Raw genomic sequence first — 17,949 nt, 5'->3', positions numbered from 1 at the left:
TACCAAAATTTTGAACTGGATCATGGAAGCAGGAATGGTTTCCTCAGTCCACTCTAATTCAGTAAGGCAAAGGTAAAACACAACACAACACAACACAACACAACACAACACAACACAACACAACACAACACAACACAACACACTGTATAGAAGACCTTCAAATGCAACTGGGGCATTCAGCTGCATTTTTGCACTAGCGCAAGGCAGGAGGGAACATCCTCAACCCCACACCAGAAATTTCTCTTTATTTCTGGATTGTGTCTTGAACCTGCTGTAAGTTCTGTGTCCACTCTGGAATTACCGGTACTATCCCCATTTCTGGAAGCCATGGTTCCAATGTGGATTTCTGTATGGAGATAGCTCCATTCTATCCCTTAACTGCCAACCCCACAGTTTACACTATTCATTGTGGCTAGAATCTTGATGCCCAGACAAACACTAGTAGAGCCTGGAGAAAAGTATGGGAGCTGCTTTGGGTTCTTAGTTCTGGAAGTATCTATTTGGCATTTCTAGGTTTTTAAAAAAAATATTTTAGTCAAGCTCACACTGCTGTTATGTCTGCAAACAGACAAATCCGTTTCCTGTTACAGCAGCTATGATTCAGACAATGACAATTTTAATGAGAAATGTCATCTGTATCTTCTCATTGAGTGCACTGATAAGAAACTAGTAGTAAGATACTTAAGTTTTATCTACAATCACCCTCCCCTCAGTTCGGTAAAACTTAAAACAAATCTCTTCTGTTAGTCTTTGGTATGTAGCTCCCTCTGCTGGAACCTAGAGTGGCTCACAGGTTAGAATCACCAGGGTAGAAATCTATACAAAATAAAAGAGCTACATTTCTGAACAGAAAAATTAGGAACATGGAAAACAGAAATGCTTAGTACACTAAGCAGAAAATATATATGATAGATTTGTATATCTTTGCCCTTTATAACGGTATGCACTTATGCTGAGCTGAAACAGAGTGGGTCCCCCCCTTTACAAATCTTTTCACCCCTCATGAAAAGCTCCCACTTTGCTGGCTGAACACCCTTTTGTGAAAAAGTATTCACAAATGGATGGGGTTTGGGGAAAGTGAGGAGGAGGAAAGACAGAAGGTAGATGCTCCTTTGTTCCTCCTAGTTAAATGTTCTCGACTGGTTGTGGTACAATATGGGTGGAGATGTGCAAGTGGATGTGCAGCCTGTGAAAGTAACACAGTGTAGATAGAGAAAACTGGTATTCAGATGCACCTTCAAATGGGGATGTCGTCCTTTCTTACTGCATTGCTGTCACTAGTAGTCAGATGCAAAAATGTGTGGCAAAAGTTTTGCCATGCAGTGTAGTCAACTTGGATATTCCACAGCCCACTCCCCAGAAAGGTAGGACATGAATATTTTAAAATGAAAGCACAACCCTCAGTGTTGTCTGTTAGACAAATGTGATTTTTATGCTCTGGTGCCACCAGTAGCTCTATGTGATCACTGATTGGCAGGGATCTTGCACTGAAGGAGAAAGAAACCATTGAAGTTGCAAAGAAGCAGTAACATTTTGGGGCCATGATCAGGTATAACCTTCCCAACACCATAAAAATGTGGAGTGGGGAGGTCAGGATGCTTTTCACACTCCTCAAAACCTACTTTTCATATTGAAAATATCTGAGTGAAAATTCAGCATAAAACTGCAATTTGAATGATTGTTCACTTAAATGAGTTCAGTGAGTTGGGTTCAATAAAAAAGTGGGCTCAAATCTTACATTATGAAAAGTAACAATAGTACTTTTAATGCAGATACAGTGGTACCTCAGGTTACAGATGATTCTGGTTACAGACTCTGCTAACCCAGAAATAGTACCTCGGGTTAAGAACTTTGCTTCAGGATGAGAACAGAAATCGTGTGGTGGTGGTGCGGCGGCAGCAGCAGGAGGCCCCATTAGCTAAAGTGGTGCCTCAGGTTAAGAACAGTTTCAGGTTAAGAACAGTTTCAGGTTCTTAACCCGAGGTACCACTGTATACCAATAGATCAGCTATGGCTCAATACTACCAGTTTTCTCCTTGTCTGTGTGCACATAGTTCCAGCTACTGCACATTGATTTCGTAGCTGAACCAAGAAACAAAACTCTGCTTTATTATAGTGAGAAATCCCTCAACACTTCCTGAGCCAGTGAGAATGGTACACTTTAGTCACTTAAGCGACATTATTCCATTGGCTTTAGTGTGATTTAATGCATCTGGAAAGATAACTACAAACATAACCTTAGTGCATTTTCAGTACAAATAGGTTATGGAATTATTTTTCAAATATTCTCAAAGCTGTTACTTGGGTTGGGGGATGGACTTAGCATTTAATCAATCTGAAGTACCTCTTCATTTTCAACTTCAAGGAGTTTGCTCACGTTCACACAATTCAATAGTTTGTGTTGGACAGCATTGAAGAGTTATTGCTCTTCATGCCAAAGATACCATTATATCAGTAGTGAGCCACAGAGATCTGTTATGTTTGTTGCTGACCTCTCAAGAAAGCCATAACAGCTGACTGTTTAAAGTACCTTAACTTCTCAGATAAAAGGTTAAAGACATGCGAGGTAGTGTTATTTATTGGTCCAGAGCATGTAAACGCATTTCAAGCAGATGTAGTAAGCACACATTTGGATCACAGGAGCACTTCTTAAGAGTTAGTGACATCTACAGAGTAAATAACTTACTCCCTGCTTCAATTCTTCTTCCTAAAGAAAGATTGGATCATTGCGAGTCAGATGAGTCTGAGCTTAAAGTATGAGATAGGGGAGAGAGCTGCAGCCACAGAGCAGGATTGTCAGCCCTTGGTCTTAGAACAGCATACTTCTGAACATCAATTTCGGGGGGGGGGCAATAATGAAGGAGAGCTGTTGCCTTTTTCTCCCATTTGAGAAGTTTTGGAACAACCTGGCTAATCACTGCTAGAGTACCGTAGATGGTCAGATTCAGCAGGACTCTTACATTTTAAATGTTCTCACTGTACATACATAACAACAGGAGTGGCTGTATAGCAACACAGCTCCAAGTTAAGTGGTGCACTCAAACCATAAAAGGGGCCAGCCTCAAATTTCCAAAAGCTTGTCATGTTGCTGGATGCAAATATATTTTACGTATATATTATGAGCCTCCTTCCTTGGATGTTTTTATGCAGAGGATGGATGGCCATCTGTCATGGATGTTTTAGCTGAGATTCCTGCATTGCAGGGGGTTGGACTAAATGACCCTTGGGTCCCTTCTATGATTCTATACAGGATTGAGAAACAGCAAAGATGGCTTAATAGCTCTTTTGCTGTGCACCTCTGTATATCAACAAATATACTTTGTTAAATAGGGGTAGCTAACAGGAAAATAATATAATTTTAGCCCCTGCAGGTATTAATGAGACTAGGCTAGTTTATGCCAGGACTGATTTTTTAAAATATGAACAAAATTCCAAACAAAGAAGTTGAGTCCTTGCCCATCTGCCCCCTCCCCTCCCCAACTGAATTTCTGTTATCAAAGGGATGCATTTCTGCACATTAGTCCCTTTCCAAATCATTTAGGTTGAAGGGGGTGTATATAACAAAATATGACAACTAGCAACAACACTCTTTAGCCCCTCAGTACTAAGTACCTGGAGGAAAGGGCATTTAAAAGGATATACTAAGTACATGGAGAAAAGGGCACTCTCCATTGCTGCTGTTTTTGTGGAAAGAATGGTCAAATTGTAGGTTGAAAAGATAACAGCAACAGCAACCTATTTGTCTGGGCAATGGGAATGATTAATATCTGAAGTTAGTGGGAGGTATTTCCCAGAACAAACATCTATGGCAGGGATGGGAAATCTGGAGTCCCCTGAGCTGCTGTTAGACTCCATCAACCCCAATCAGCATGGCCAATGCTCAGGGAAGGGTGAAGTTATAGTCATACATCATCTGGAGGGCTACAGGTTCCACATCCCTGGTCTAGGAGAGAAATCGTATAGGCTTGGGAATTAAAATAGTTTACCTTTAGCAGTTTCATGAGGCCTTCTAACTGAACCATGAGTTCTCTCCGGCTTTCCTGAAGAGCTGACATCCTCTGTTCAAGCTCATCTTTCCTCTGCCTAAGAAATAAGCATTTAAGATCAGGGCATATAGCTAACCATTCCAAAGTTTCCCAGACAAATGAACATGCAGTGGAAAAGCCTGCTGTTAGGGATTGATTAGCTGCTTGTGCGTAAAATCGTGCTCCCTCAGAGTTTGTGCGACCCCACAAACCTCAGTGTGTGACGGAGCTCCTCAGACATGTCTGCTCTAGTCACTAGTAGAGTCCGACAGTGGCTGTCTGCGGAAGCGTTTCCAGCAAAGGAGCTCCTTAACGGAAACGCGTCTCCTGAACTCACGGCGTGACAGTTTCCGGCGAGGTGTAGGTCTCCCTATGTGAGACTCAGATACCTCCCCACTGTTTTCGCTGGAAGCGTCCCTGAGCCCTCCCTCCTGCTCACATTCCCTCAGAGAATCACTCCTCCCCCTGCTGGTGCCTGCTTCAGCTGTTGAGTCTCTTTCTTCCTCCCTGAGCCCCTCCACCACCTGATGCTCCGATGGCAGTTCCCTGACATCCACCTCCCCTCCAGGGCCCCCCTCACCCCCTCCCATTACCTCCCCTCTGGGAGGTGAAGGGCTAAAACCCCGAAAAGAATCTTCCTCATCTTCAGACGTCTCGAACAACTCCCTCCATCGATCGTCGTCCTGGCTCGCTGAATCCTCTTCCTCTTCAGAATCTGGGAACCCCTCCAACTCCTCTTCCTCATCGGTGGTGGCAAAGTATTCCCTTCGGAACCTCGCTACAGGCTGAGGTTTACGTGGGAACCTCTGATGAAAAGTCTCTATTAAAACTTCGTCATTGACATCCTCTGCCCTAACCCAGGTGTTTTCCGACTCCGGTTCCCCTTCCCACATTACCAAATACTCTACTTGATCTCCCTTCCACCTGGAATCAAGGATCTCCGCTACATGGTAGCTGTGTTCCTTCTCCTCCATTGCTGGTCCCCTAGTGACCCTCCCTTCACTGTCTCCTCTATACGGTGACAGCAACGACCTGTGAAAAACTGGGTGCAGCTTCATGTGGTTCGGTAACCGGAGTCTGAAAGCCACTGGGTTGACCTGCTGCATGATTTCAAACGGACCCAGCCTTTTGGGTCTTAACTTCTTACAACCTCCTTTGAATGGCAACCCTTGGGTTGACAGCCACACCTGGTCCCCCACCCTAATGCTTTCACCTTCTCTTCTGTTTTTGTCTGCCTGCCTCTTATATTCCTCCTTAGCCCTGTTTAAGTTGAGTTGGAGCTGGCGATGAATCGCTTCCATTTCTTCAACGAACTGTTCTGCAGCTGGAACGCTCCAGTTCTCCCCTTCCCCCCCTGGGAAGGCTCTGGGATGGCACCCGTGATTAGCCAAAAAGGGGCTCATCCCCGTGGACACGTTCTCTGCATTGTTGTAGGCAAATTCTGCCAACGCCAGCTTCTCCACCCAATCATTCTCTCTGTCATTAACGTAACACCTCAAATATTGCTGGAGAACCCCATTTGCTCTTTCCGCCTGCCCGTTGGTTTCTGGATGACGGGCCGTTGAGAAATTAACCTCTACATGCAGTAAGCTCATGAGCTTCCTCCAGAACCTGGAAGTAAATTGTTTTCCCCGGTCTGAAACCACCCTCAAGGGGGCGCCATGCAGCCGAAACACATTCTCTACAAACAATTTGGCTGTTTCTTCTGCTGTGACCGCATGTGAGCAGGCTATAAAGTGGGCCATTTTAGTTAACAGGTCTACCACCACCATGATGGCTGTTTTCCCTCTAGACCTTGGCAGATCAGTCATGAAATCTATTGCCACTGCTTCCCACGGTCTTTCAGGTGTGGGCAGTGGTTCTAATAAACCAGCCGGCGCCCGCCTCTCCCCCTTGGCTCTTTGGCATTGTTCACACCCTCTCACATACTCCCGCACATCTTCCCTGACCTTGGGCCACCAAAATTCCCTAGTAACCAGCCACATGGTCTTGTGTTGCCCAAAATGCCCTGCTGTGGGACTATCGTGCAACTGCTTGAGTACCTTCTCCCTCAATTCCCCTTCGGGTATATATAACGCTCCCTTGTAATACAATGCCCCATTTCTCTCCTCAAAACCACCGGGTTTGTCTTCCTCCCTCCTGAGACCCCTGAGTTTGTCCTGGGCGTATGCATCAAGCACCGTACCCTCTACCAATTCCCTTTGTCCCACCAAAGTCGCCCCACACACCCAGCGATCCTCTGGGATGATATGGGTTTCTTCAGGTGCTCCCTCCCCCTCCAAATATTCAGGTTTGCGTGAGAGAGCGTCCGCCCTAACATTCTCTGGGCCTGGCACGTAACAAATCTCAAAGTTAAATTTGGAGAACTCCTGGGCCCATCTCAACTGCCTTTGGTTGAGCACTCGCGCAGTTCTCCAATACTCTAGATTTTTATGGTCCGTGCACACTTGCACCTTATGTTGTGCACCAATTAGCAGATGCCTCCATCTCCGGAACGCCTCATGAATCGCAAGAAGTTCTCGGTCGTACACCGTGTAGTTCCTCTCGGATTTGTTCAGCTTTCGCGAAAAGAAGGCACACGGTCGCCACTCTGACTCCTCCTTTCCCGGCTGCAGAAGAAGCACCGCCCCTATGGCTCTGTCAGATGCGTCTGTTTCGACCCTTAGCTTCCTTTGTAAATCCACATGCAGAAGTTGTTCTTCAGAGGCGAAGGCCCTTTTCAGCTCCTCAAACGCTCGCTCCGCCTCCGCCGTCCATACAAACTTCTTTTTACTGCTGAGACAGTCAGTAATGGGCGCCGTCAGATGGGCGAAGTTGCGGATGAACTTACGATAAAAGTTTCCAAACCCTAGGAACCTCTGCACATCCTTCTTGGTTTTTGGTGTTTTCCAGTCCAGCACCGCCTGCACCTTGCCGGGATCCATGGCCAATCCCTTGTCTGACAGGCGGTACCCCAGGAATTCCACCTCCTTGGTATGAAACTGACACTTCTCCAGTTTCACCCACAGCCTGTTGGCTTGCAGTCTCCTCAACACTTCTCTGACGTCTCTCACATGTTGCTCCTCATTCTCCGAATACACCAACACATCATCTAGGAAAGCAACGCAATTCTTGTAGAGCAAAGGGCCCAGTACATGGTTCATAAAAGATTGAAAGCACGCGGAGCCTGCTTGTAATCCAAATGGCATAACGAGATATTCAAATGCCCCCAAAGGGGTAAACATGGTGGTTTTCCATTCATCTCCTTTCCTTATGCGTATCAGGTTGTACGCCCCCCTTAGATCCAGCTTTGTAAAAATCTTTCCCTTCCGCACCCTGGTCAAAATATCATCAATCCTGGGCATAGGGAACACCACTGGTTCAGTCACTGCGTTCAACCTCCTAAAGTCACATACAAGTCTCGGCTTGTCCGCGTTTTTTTTGTCCACAAAAAACACTGGGCTACCCCCCGCTGCTTTGGACTCTCTGATGAAACCTCTCTTCAGGTTCTTGTCAATAAACTCTCGCAACTCCTGCATTTCCCTGTCTGACATGGCATACAACTTGCCCACAGGAAGCTGTGCTCCAGGGAGTAAATTGATCTGGCAATCAAAGGGCCTATGCGGGGGTAGTTGGTCAGCTTCCTTCTCGCTGAACACGTCGCTGAGATCTGCATACTGTGGTGGTACCTTCACCTTCTCCATTACTTCAGTCCCTGCTAGGGTGGCTTGGGCCCCTGCTGAACCCTTTTCCCCTTTGCAGTGTTCTAAGCAATGTGCTGAACCAAAGGACACCACTCTTTGATGCCAGCCAACCAGCGGATCATGTAGAGCTAGCCAGCTCATTCCCAAAATAATGGGAGCGCCTCCCAAGGTGGCCACATTAAACGCTATCAGTTCTGTGTGCCTTGCCACCCTCATGATCATTGGGACCGTCTGCAAGCTGACTCCTCCTCCCAACAACTCCCTGCCATCGATCGTGGTCACCTGCAGGGGGTTGCTTAAAGGGATAGTCTGTATCTGGTGTTCAGCAGCAAACTCCTTGCTCATAAAATTGCAGGAGCTGCCTGAGTCCAATAGCGCCTTTATTTTTAGGGGGTGTCCATTTTGCAGCTCTAGCAACACTTCAATCACTAGAGCAGGTCGAGGAGCTTCTGGCACGGGCACTTTCACTGCTCTTTGGCCTGGCTGCAGTGCCCCGATTGTGGCAACCAGGCGTTGGCTTTTACCTGCTCCGTCTCCCCCTGCTCTTCCCCCTCAACAGCTCCCACCATCCCTTGCCATTCCTTCCTCTGGGGGCAGACTCTGGCAAAGTGGCCTGGCTGTTGGCAGAGATAGCATTTCCGGGCGCCCTTTCCCTCCTTCTTAGCCCCCTCGCTGGGTTTTGAAAATGCGCGCGCGCGCGCTGTCCCGATTTCCATCGGCTCTGCCGGCGGGAAAGCTGGCTCAGGAATGTCTGGAATGCGGAACTCCTTCCAACGTTCCCCTCTCCCTTCCCGCCTCTCCAAGGCTCTTGCCTCCTGACGCGCTCCTATGGTCAGCGCAGATTTGGTCAGCTGATCCATAGACCCCGCCCTGGGGCTCCGTGACAGCTCGTCTTTCACAGCCGACGAAAGACCTTCTTCAAATAGCATCTGAATGGGTGCCGCCGATAAATCCCAACCCAGTCTGTGAACCAGCATGGTAAACTCAGTCCAGTACTCACGGACAGATCGGCTTCCCTGCTTGCAAGCCATTAGCTGTCTGCGCACCACCCCTTCCTCAATATCGCTGGAAAACATGATATCCATTGCACGAAAGAACTTCATCGTGTCCTTTAGTACGTCATTGTGCGTTGCCATCAGGGGTCGAACCCAGTCTCTCGCCCCCCTCTCAAGATGCCCAATCACGAAAGCAACTCGTGATTCCTCATCAGGGAATTCATCAAACTGCACATTAAGTGCATATTGCATCTCTGTCCTAAAGGCATGGTAATCCTTGGGGTCCCCCCCAAACTTCTGCACCAATCCTGGTACCTTTCTGGGGAACTGAGTGGCTCTCCCCTTCTTGTCTGCATCCTGAGCCCTTCTCTCCTCCAGCCTCGCCGTCTGCAGCGCCAGTTGGACCTCCAACGCTCGGTATCTATCTTCCAAGCTTGGACCAGCCCCAACCCCAGCTCCTCCGGTTCCGGTTGGTTCGCTCATGATGCTTTCTCTTGCACAGGCAGCGTACAAAGACTGTCGGACTGCTGTTAGGGATTGATTAGCTGCTTGTGCGTAAAATCGTGCTCCCTCAGAGTTTGTGCGACCCCACAAACCTCAGTGTGTGACGGAGCTCCTCAGACATGTCTGCTCTAGTCACTAGTAGAGTCCGACAGTGGCTGTCTGCGGAAGCGTTTCCAGCAAAGGAGCTCCTTAACGGAAACGCGTCTCCTGGACTCACGGCGTGACAGTTTCCGGCGAGGTGTAGGTCTCCCTATGTGAGACTCAGATACCTCCCCACTGTTTTCGCTGGAAGCGTCCCTGAGCCCTCCCTCCTGCTCACATTCCCTCAGAGAATCACTCCTCCCCCTGCTGGTGCCTGCTTCAGCTGTTGAGTCTCTTTCTTCCTCCCTGAGCCCCTCCACCACCTGATGCTCCGATGGCAGTTCCCTGACACCTGCATTTGTAATCCAAAACATGTTGCACCTGATATCCTGTTCAGTAGGTTTTTGCCCCAAGACTGCCCATGAGCACAATTCAAAACATGGAGCCTGGTTCCACTCTTGCAGCAGATGACAAGCCCTCCAGAATCTTTTCCTAGCTCACCACTATGCTACTCCAATGCACCAAATATATATTTATTTTATTATTTGTTTTTATCTGTCTCTTATTCAAAGAAGCTCAGAACAACATGCATAGATAGTCCTTTCCTCACTTCTTAATTTGTCTCCACAACAATCCATAAAATGGGTTAGGCTGAGATGGGATAACTTGCTCAAGGTGACCCATTCAAGAAGCTGGCACTCCCTTGTCCTAGTCTGATACTCAATATTGATTCTCTAATGGATCAAATGTTTACCGGCTAAAAGTCTGCCCACACAAAAGGCTGACATTTCCTGAACATCCTGGATTTTTGTCAGAATCTGCGCTCCTTCTGCCATTGTGAATTCAAGTTGGTAAAGCCTATTTAACTGTTGGCTGGGTTTGGAACCATAAGTTGCTTTTTCAATATGTGTTACTCTAGTTCTTGGGATTCCTTTCCCTGGTAATTCAGCTATTCCACAAGGTCTCCTGATCCAGGACAAACTGATGCCACACTGCTGAGTATGATCTTGCATCTATTTGCTGATTATTTGGCACAACACACATTGCCTCAAAGGTGCATTCACATACATGTTCATCCCCTGCTGACTACAGTATCAACAGATATAGGTTCAAACACTATCCTTTTCAATGTAAGGAACATGTTCAGTGTCCTTTAAGGAGGTACTAACTTCTGGGTTGTTGTTTTTTTGTTTCTTTTAAAGTTGAGTGTTAATTGGGGATAACATAGAGCTGCTGAAATAACAAGCACAAATCATGATGAATGCTCAATAGAAAAGGATGTCTGGAAGAGTCCTTACAGACATTATCTTAACTTCCACTCTCAACTTCTTAGCCAACTAGAATGACAATTTAATAATTAAGTTTCCTTCCCCACCACCTGATTTCAGTTTACTGGGCTGACTTTTTGAGCTTTCTGGGATCTTTTGAACTCCCCCCCCAAGCAAGAACAGCCTTTAAGCAGAATGCAGATTAGTGTTCTAGTCAGTGCTTTTCTTCGAGAAAAAAAGGTGCTGGTACTGCATACCTTTGCATACCCCCAGAAAAAAAGCACTGGTTGTAGTTCAAAACACCTGGAGGGCACTAGATTGGCAAAGCCTGGTGTTCAGGTTAGAGAACCAAAGTGATATTTTTATTCGAGAACCTGGGACTGTGAAATAGCCAGTACACTGCACAAAACACTTGGGGAACAACCACATAGTCCCTACTTATATTTTCATTATGTTGAGAAGCTTTCATTTGGCTATTTTGCAAATGTTGTGCAAGGAATTAAAATAAGCCCCTTTAACTGTTAATTAACTATTACTATTCTGACCTCACACAAGCTTGGACAGATACTGCTTCCTGTAACATTGCAAATTAAAATGGAGGACAGATCTCTGTTGACAAAGCTCCCTAAGGACATTCAGTGTCAATAAATTTAAAGAAAGTTATTATGCTTTTTTTTATCTGTGAAGCAAAATCAAAGAAATGCAAAAACAAGCACCACACACACTGTCTTACCCCTAGGATAGTGTACACAGGATTACAGCCTCAGAGAGTCAAGTAAAAATTCCAGCACTGCATAATCAAGGGACTTTTTTTTTAAAAAAGTAAAACTATTTCACCCTATTTGTAGTATTTTAAAACACATTTTAGGATGGGTCTCCAAAAGGGAAACAGTTAAACTTGAACATTGATCTTGCTCACTTTCTAATCAGTTCTACAACACTAATGTTGCATGTTGCTGCCATTATTTTTTTCTAGTTAGAGGAAGAGTTATCTTTTGACAACTCCATTAGTAAAATCAATGATGGAAAAGCACAACCTCAAAACAATATATGCTAGCTGGTAGTGTGCCCTACTGAACTCAATGTGGCTTATTTCTGAGCAGAGATGTGTAAGATTGTGTTATTATTATTTTTTATATAAAAAACCTCTGAAGTCATTGGCTGAATATAATATACTGTATGTACTTACCTCAGGAGCCGAAGTTCTGCCAGGAGAGTAGGATTCTGCGCTGCCTTCTCTGGAGTGGGTTGAGACGCCTGCTCATGTTCAAGTCGCAGCCTGTGAATCTCTTGTAAGATTTCTCTTACAGAAGTAGAGAAGAAGAAGAGGTAAGCTGTCAGTAACGTTTTCACCGAGGGCCCCTCTAAATGACCTGTTTATTGGGCATTCATCCTGGCTTGTGCCTGCACAAAAGCACATCAGGAGCAGCTGGTGACAGGGGAACTGCTTCACTAACTGGCAGGTGGGTTACTGTTGCTTACCTCGAGGGAGAGGCGGCAGGGAGGTAAATATGGTGCAAAAGCACCAGCAGGAGCACCTAGTGTGTTTGCACTGTGCCGACTTCCCTGCCATCTAGCTCCTCCCTCTCTTGGTAAGCAAGAGCGTCCCACCTGCCTGGAAGATAGCACAGCACCTTCACTCTCAAGTGATGCAACACTTCTGGATTTACCTAGTTGGACTCTGTTGAACATTCTTTCTGATTTGTTTGTGGGGTGGTTAAACAATGATGAGCATTTGTCCTGCATTCATTCCGATTTCTTATGGGGTGTTTATATGTATTCTCATTAGTCAACTGTTCATCTCACACTTTTCAATGCATTTCCCCATCACTTAACAAACCACAAAGTGTCTGTTTCTTCTTTTTTGTTGTGCTAGAGCAAAGGTTTTCATTTTTTTTGGGTCCACGGTTCCCTTGACCAACTACATTCTTTCTGTGGCACCCCTGTGGGGCTCAGGAGCCCAGTTATGTCATCGCTTGCCTGCAGAGCTGGCAGCCTCTCACCCTTTTTCAAACACCCTCCCTTGTGGAGTGTTCCCTCAGCCTCCTCTCCTCTCACCTCTCATTGTGAGTCCTTCAGGCAGCCTCTGCTGCTGCCCCTGGACTCTGAGATGCCTCCCCCCTCCCCATCCCAAAGAGAGGTACCTCTTCACACTGCCCCGAAATCTGCTACATGGAAAAACTGAAAGCTCAGATGCTGCAACTAGGAGGCACTGTTTAAGTACAGATTGTCTTATTGCTTATTGAATTAAATCCAAAACCCAGAAACAAACAGTGGCCCCAAGGTATTATACTGCATCTATAGGTTCCCTCATGACAGACTCACCACAGTTTTGGTCAACTCTGCCTTGATACTTGATACACTTTGTTTCTATCTGCAGACATACATTTAGCTTGGAGGTAGGTTACAACAGACTCTTACCTGTTCTTATTTTCAAGTTCTGCAATAAGCTGTCTTTGTTGCTTATTAGCATCAATAGAGAATGAGATATCTGGAGCACCTCTCTGTTGTGGTTGTGGTTGCTGTTGCAGTTGCTGGAAGACAGGTTGTTCATGTCAATAACAATGGCAAATAAAAGTATATTGTTTAAAGATAGACATGCCCATCTTTTGTCCTTTCTGTATTCATACACATATTAACCATATGACTGATATCGTACAGCAATGCTTGTGTAAAGGTGTTTATTCAACTTCAATTAATTACAAAAATTTATACCCTGCCTGATTTTCAAAGAAACTCAAGGTGGTCCACACAATACAAAAACAAAACTGAAATCCCCATCATTCCCTTTCCCACTGCAGCCTTCTGCACACCCACAAAATGTGCTCTGGAGGGTTGAGGTAAAGAAGAAGAAAGGGAAATCCAATTGCGTGACCAAAAGTCCACTGTGTGATATTGGGTGGAAGAACCAAATACATACACCTGAGACACTGCACTGAAAGTGACTAGCAATTAACTGATTTCTGGCCCACATAAATTATTTTGGCCTTCATTCCATCCAGTCACACTTCTCTCATAACCACTTGGTTAATTGACAGTATCTGTTAAGAATTTCCTCAGAAGACCTTGTGATCAATCTCCCTCCCTCCCTGTTCCTCCTCATGACAGAAGCACTCCTTGGTTTACGACACCATCAGTAATTTAAAAGAGTCAGGATAATATTTGGCCATTGGCACAGTCTACATCATTGTAGCTGGTGCTCCAGTGGCAAAGCTATAGAGAAGATGCACACTCTCGGCCTAGTATACCTGAAGGACCGTCTCCACCCCCATAGTTCTGCCCGGACACTGAGGTCCAGTGCCGAGGGCCTTCTGGCTGTTCCCTCACTGTGAGAAGCCAAATTACAGGGAACCAGGCAGAGGGCCTTCTTGGTAGTGGCGCCCGCCCTGTGGAACGCCCTCCCACCAGATGTCAAAGAGAACAACAGCTACCAGACTTTTAGAAGACATCTGAAGGCAGCCCTGTTTAGAGAAGCTTTTAATGTTTGATGTATTACGGTATTTTAATATTTTGTTGGAAGCTGCCCAGAGTGGCTAGGGAATCCCAGCCAGATGGGTGGGGTATAAATAATAATAATACTACTAAATTATTATTATTATTATTATTATTATTATTAGTCTGCTGTTCCCCTCCCATTTTGAAGACAACTGAGATGAGTAACAAGGGGAGGGGGAAGGAGCTCATTACTTGCTAACTATCAATAGAATACTAGCACAGCTGAAGCAGTCCTGGCTATATTGAACAGGGTCAGTTGGGGAATGGCAGCATCACAGAGGCCTGAGGCCACAGCACTTGAAACATACCCAACAAAATCTGACTAACTAATGCTCTGAATGTATTCACTGGCTGTATTTTAATCAGAATTGCACATAAGTAGCTATGGATTCAAGTGATTTTACTGTTCCAAGTGCTTAGCAAATAAGTCATAATGAGCATGATCTCACTTTCTTCTCCTAGATGGAGAAGGTCCTCTGGTGGGTGGCACAACATCTCTGAAAAACTTCTTGAAAAACCTCTGCTTGGTGGCACTAGCCAATATTTTGTTCCACTGATGCAAGAGAACTCTCTCTACAGCAGTAGTGACTTTCCTTCAACTGTCATGTAATAATTTTCAGAGACAAGTCTCACAGAATGACGAACATGATAAGTAGCTTTTACAGTGAGAAACTGTGCTGCACATGCAGCAATGGTGGGGGAATAATGTCTGTCATTAACTGGAAATCATGGTCTATTTTAGGGATGACTGAGTTCTTCCAAAGTCCCCTTGGATTAGCTTGGAAATGACCTGAGCCCTCAAAACCTGGATCATTTCTCTGAGGCAATCCAAGGCCTGGAAATAGAAACCCCATTCTCAGCCTGTGATACTTGCAGGAATATGTTTTGGAGGATGAAAGGACAAAGCGAACAGTAGTGGTGATGGGGAACCCTACCTGCCGCTAAGGACCCTCTTGTCCTAAGGGTGTTATGTGGCAGATGGGCCTTGGATTTTGCTTTTGCCCCTGCAGTATTGCCAAAGCAGCCTCAGAGATTGAGCATTTGCTGTGGCAGCAGCCAGAAATCATGTATGCTCACAGAGATGTCAGTATTTCCAATCTTCAACTTTAATGCGACAATCCTAACCCACCTCAGCTGGGAGCAGGCACCACTGAATTCAGTAGGACTTCCTTCTGAATAGTCATGTGCCTTTCGAATGGTGACTGGGAGTGGCTGCCGAGACCACATAACACCAGTCTTGAAAGACCTACATTGGCTCCCAGTACATTTCTGAGCACAATTCAAAGTGTTGGTGCTGACCTTTAAAGCCCTAAACAGCCTCGGCCTAATATACCTGAAGGAACGTCTCTACCCCCATCGTTCAACCCAGACACTGAGGTCCAGTGCTGAGGGCCTTCTGGCAGTTCCCTCACTGTGAGAAGCGAAGTTACAGGGAACCAGGCAGAGGGCCTTCTCGGTAGTGGCGCCTGCCCTGTGGAACGCCCTTCCATCAGATGTCAAAGAAATAAACAACTATATGATATTTAGAAGACATTTGAAGGCAGCCATGTTTAGGGAAGTTTTTAATGACTGATCTTTTAATGTATTTTTAATTTTTTGTTGGAAGCCACCGGAAACCCAGCCAGATGGGTGGGGTATAAAAATAAATTATTATTATTATTATTATTATTATTATTATTATTATTATTGATTGCAGTGACTTCTAGACTTGTGCCAATCAATCTTTCAGCATGGCTAGAGATAGTTCCTCCTAAGTAAACAAGCCTATCCCAGGGAATAGTGGTAGCTTTCTTCAACCCTTTTATTTCAGCAAGTTCAAACAAAACAAAACCACCTCCTCCTAATGAAAGCCACTTACTGATGAAGTAGTCTCGGCTGCCAGTCTTGCTGCATACCTTGCGATCAGTCTGTGCTCTTCATCTAGACGGTTTGGGCTGTCGAGCAAACTGTTGTGAGGGAAGGGCAAGCAAAAATTGGGAGAGACATTAATATATAGGTCGAGAGGAAAATATTCCGTAACCTATATAAAAAAAGTTACATAATAGAGGTTAATAAAACTATGAATCGTGTGGAGAATGTGGACAGAGGAAAATTACTCTCTCTTGAAACTCTAGCACTCAAGATCGCTTCGTGAAATTCCCTGGCAGTTGAATCAGGCCAGACAAAATGAAGTATTAATATATTGCACAATTAGCTTGTGGAATTTATGGCTAAAAGATGCTGTGATACGTGCTGACAGAGGCAGCTTCAAAAGGATTTCACAAAGTTCATGGAGGAGAAGTCTATCAGTGGCTATAAACCATTCCAGCTAAATGCATCTCCCAAGTTCAGGGATAGTATACCTCTAAACACCATGGGAAATACTAGAGGAGGGCAAATAGCTGCTTTCCTGGCCAGTTTTTGGACTTTCCAAAAGCATCTGGCTGGCTATGCTAGGGAAATGGATGCTTGACCTGGAGCTGATCTGGCAGGGCTTTTCTTATGTTTCCAGCATGGCCTCTTTGCCATTTTGAATTTTTAAAAATCAAGTAAACTTATTTTCCTCCTTCAGGAAGCTTGTCTTTGAAAGTAAAATATTTTTCTTTTGAAGATGAAGTATCTTTAATATCTTCTTTCATGTTTGATGTCACGTTAACATGTTATAACTATCTCCCAAAGGGAGCTAAAGGCACATTTGCTTATTCTTTTAGGCTACTGCTATTCGAATATATTTACTGTAACATTAAACATTGAAGAAAACATTAAATATATCGATTCCTAACAATGAGTGGTAACTTTACAGTACAATTCTATGCACATCTATTCAGAAGTAAGTCCCATTAAGTTCAATGGGACTTACTCCTAGGTAAGTGTAACCTTAATCACAACCCCATGATTTTAACCTTAGTTTATTAGATTTTAAGATTCCTCACATTGTCTTTACGGTAATGAAAGAGTACCTATAATTATGTATTGGTGATACATAAATTAATAGATGAATTGTCAATAAATGGATTAAATTTAAATTAAACTGGTTGACAGTCCTCTTTTTATTATAACTTATTAATGGTTATTGACTGCTCAGAAGTCAGTCCTACTGAGCTCAGTGATGCTTATGCTATGGTAAATGGGTATAGGATTACAGCCCAAGACTCCATTTTTATGCTCTGTTCCATGGGGGAAAGCCCCACTGAGCACTGTGGGACTGACTTCCTGCTAAACAGAATTGTGTTGCGTAGCTTTAAGTTGAATTAGCAGTGCAAAGTCATGAATGTTTAGTCAGAGGCAAGTCCCACTCTAATGTGACCGACTCCCTGGTGTGTTTAGACCTGCAGCCTAAACTACTGATTAAATGAAGTAAAGCATGCTGGTTTTAATGTCAATAACAATTCTTTAACGAGTAGTACTCCAATTAAAAATTAATACAATTATGAGGCATATGGACATGTATTTGTATGAGATTTTCCTTCATATGAAACTTTTTGAGGTATTTAAATGCTTCAGCTTTGTTGATAACGCAGGATTTATCTTTGAATCTGGGATGAGACAAAGTTCTGCAAATTTTATCTTCTACATCACAACACACTGTTTTCTAAATGCAAGGTAAGAGACCACTGGGAATTCTGTGTATGGTTTAGATTGTCTTGCTACAGACTCTCTCTCTCTCTCCACCCCCCCACTCCCTTGAGAATGGATTCATCCTTCAGTAAAAACCATCTGCTTAAATGGTGTATGTATAAAAACTGAAACTGAACAAAAAATGTGAAAGAAACAACACTTGAGGAAGAGTGAAGATAAGTGTTTCATTCAGGACAACTTATTAGAAGCAAATTTTTCAGTCATATAGTTTTTAATTAAGCACCGGAATATATGATAATTTTAAAAAATCAATAGATTGTGTTCAAGAAAATAAGCATGG

The 17,949-nt window shown here is 44.5% G+C and overlaps 1 protein-coding gene across 30 annotated transcripts in view; it reads right to left on the bottom strand.

Annotated features, from left to right (window-relative positions):
• DTNA (dystrobrevin alpha) overlaps positions 1-17,949 on the bottom strand; it is a 199,365-nt gene that overhangs the window by 18,203 nt on the left and 163,213 nt on the right. For 24 of the 30 annotated variants that reach the window (XM_081205860.1, XM_081205886.1, XM_081205870.1 and 21 more), the window contains 5 exons: positions 15,910-15,997; positions 12,978-13,090; positions 11,746-11,859; positions 3,987-4,083; positions 2,687-2,707 (listed from right to left, as the gene is read on the bottom strand). In XM_081205860.1, coding sequence (XP_081061986.1) covers positions 2,687-2,707; positions 3,987-4,083; positions 11,746-11,859; positions 12,978-13,090; positions 15,910-15,997 — 433 coding nt within the window. The remainder of the gene's footprint in view (positions 1-2,686; positions 2,708-3,986; positions 4,084-11,745; positions 11,860-12,977; positions 13,091-15,909; positions 15,998-17,949) is intronic. The other 6 variants (XM_081205881.1, XM_081205876.1, XM_081205880.1 and 3 more) reach the window with 1 other exon arrangement.

This window comes from Podarcis bocagei (genome assembly GCF_964188305.1).
Source record: "Podarcis bocagei genome assembly, chromosome: 8".
Lineage (NCBI taxonomy): Eukaryota > Metazoa > Chordata > Lepidosauria > Squamata > Lacertidae > Podarcis > Podarcis bocagei.
Note: the sequence above shows the minus strand (reverse complement) of the source record. Positions and strands in the feature narration are given on the sequence as shown.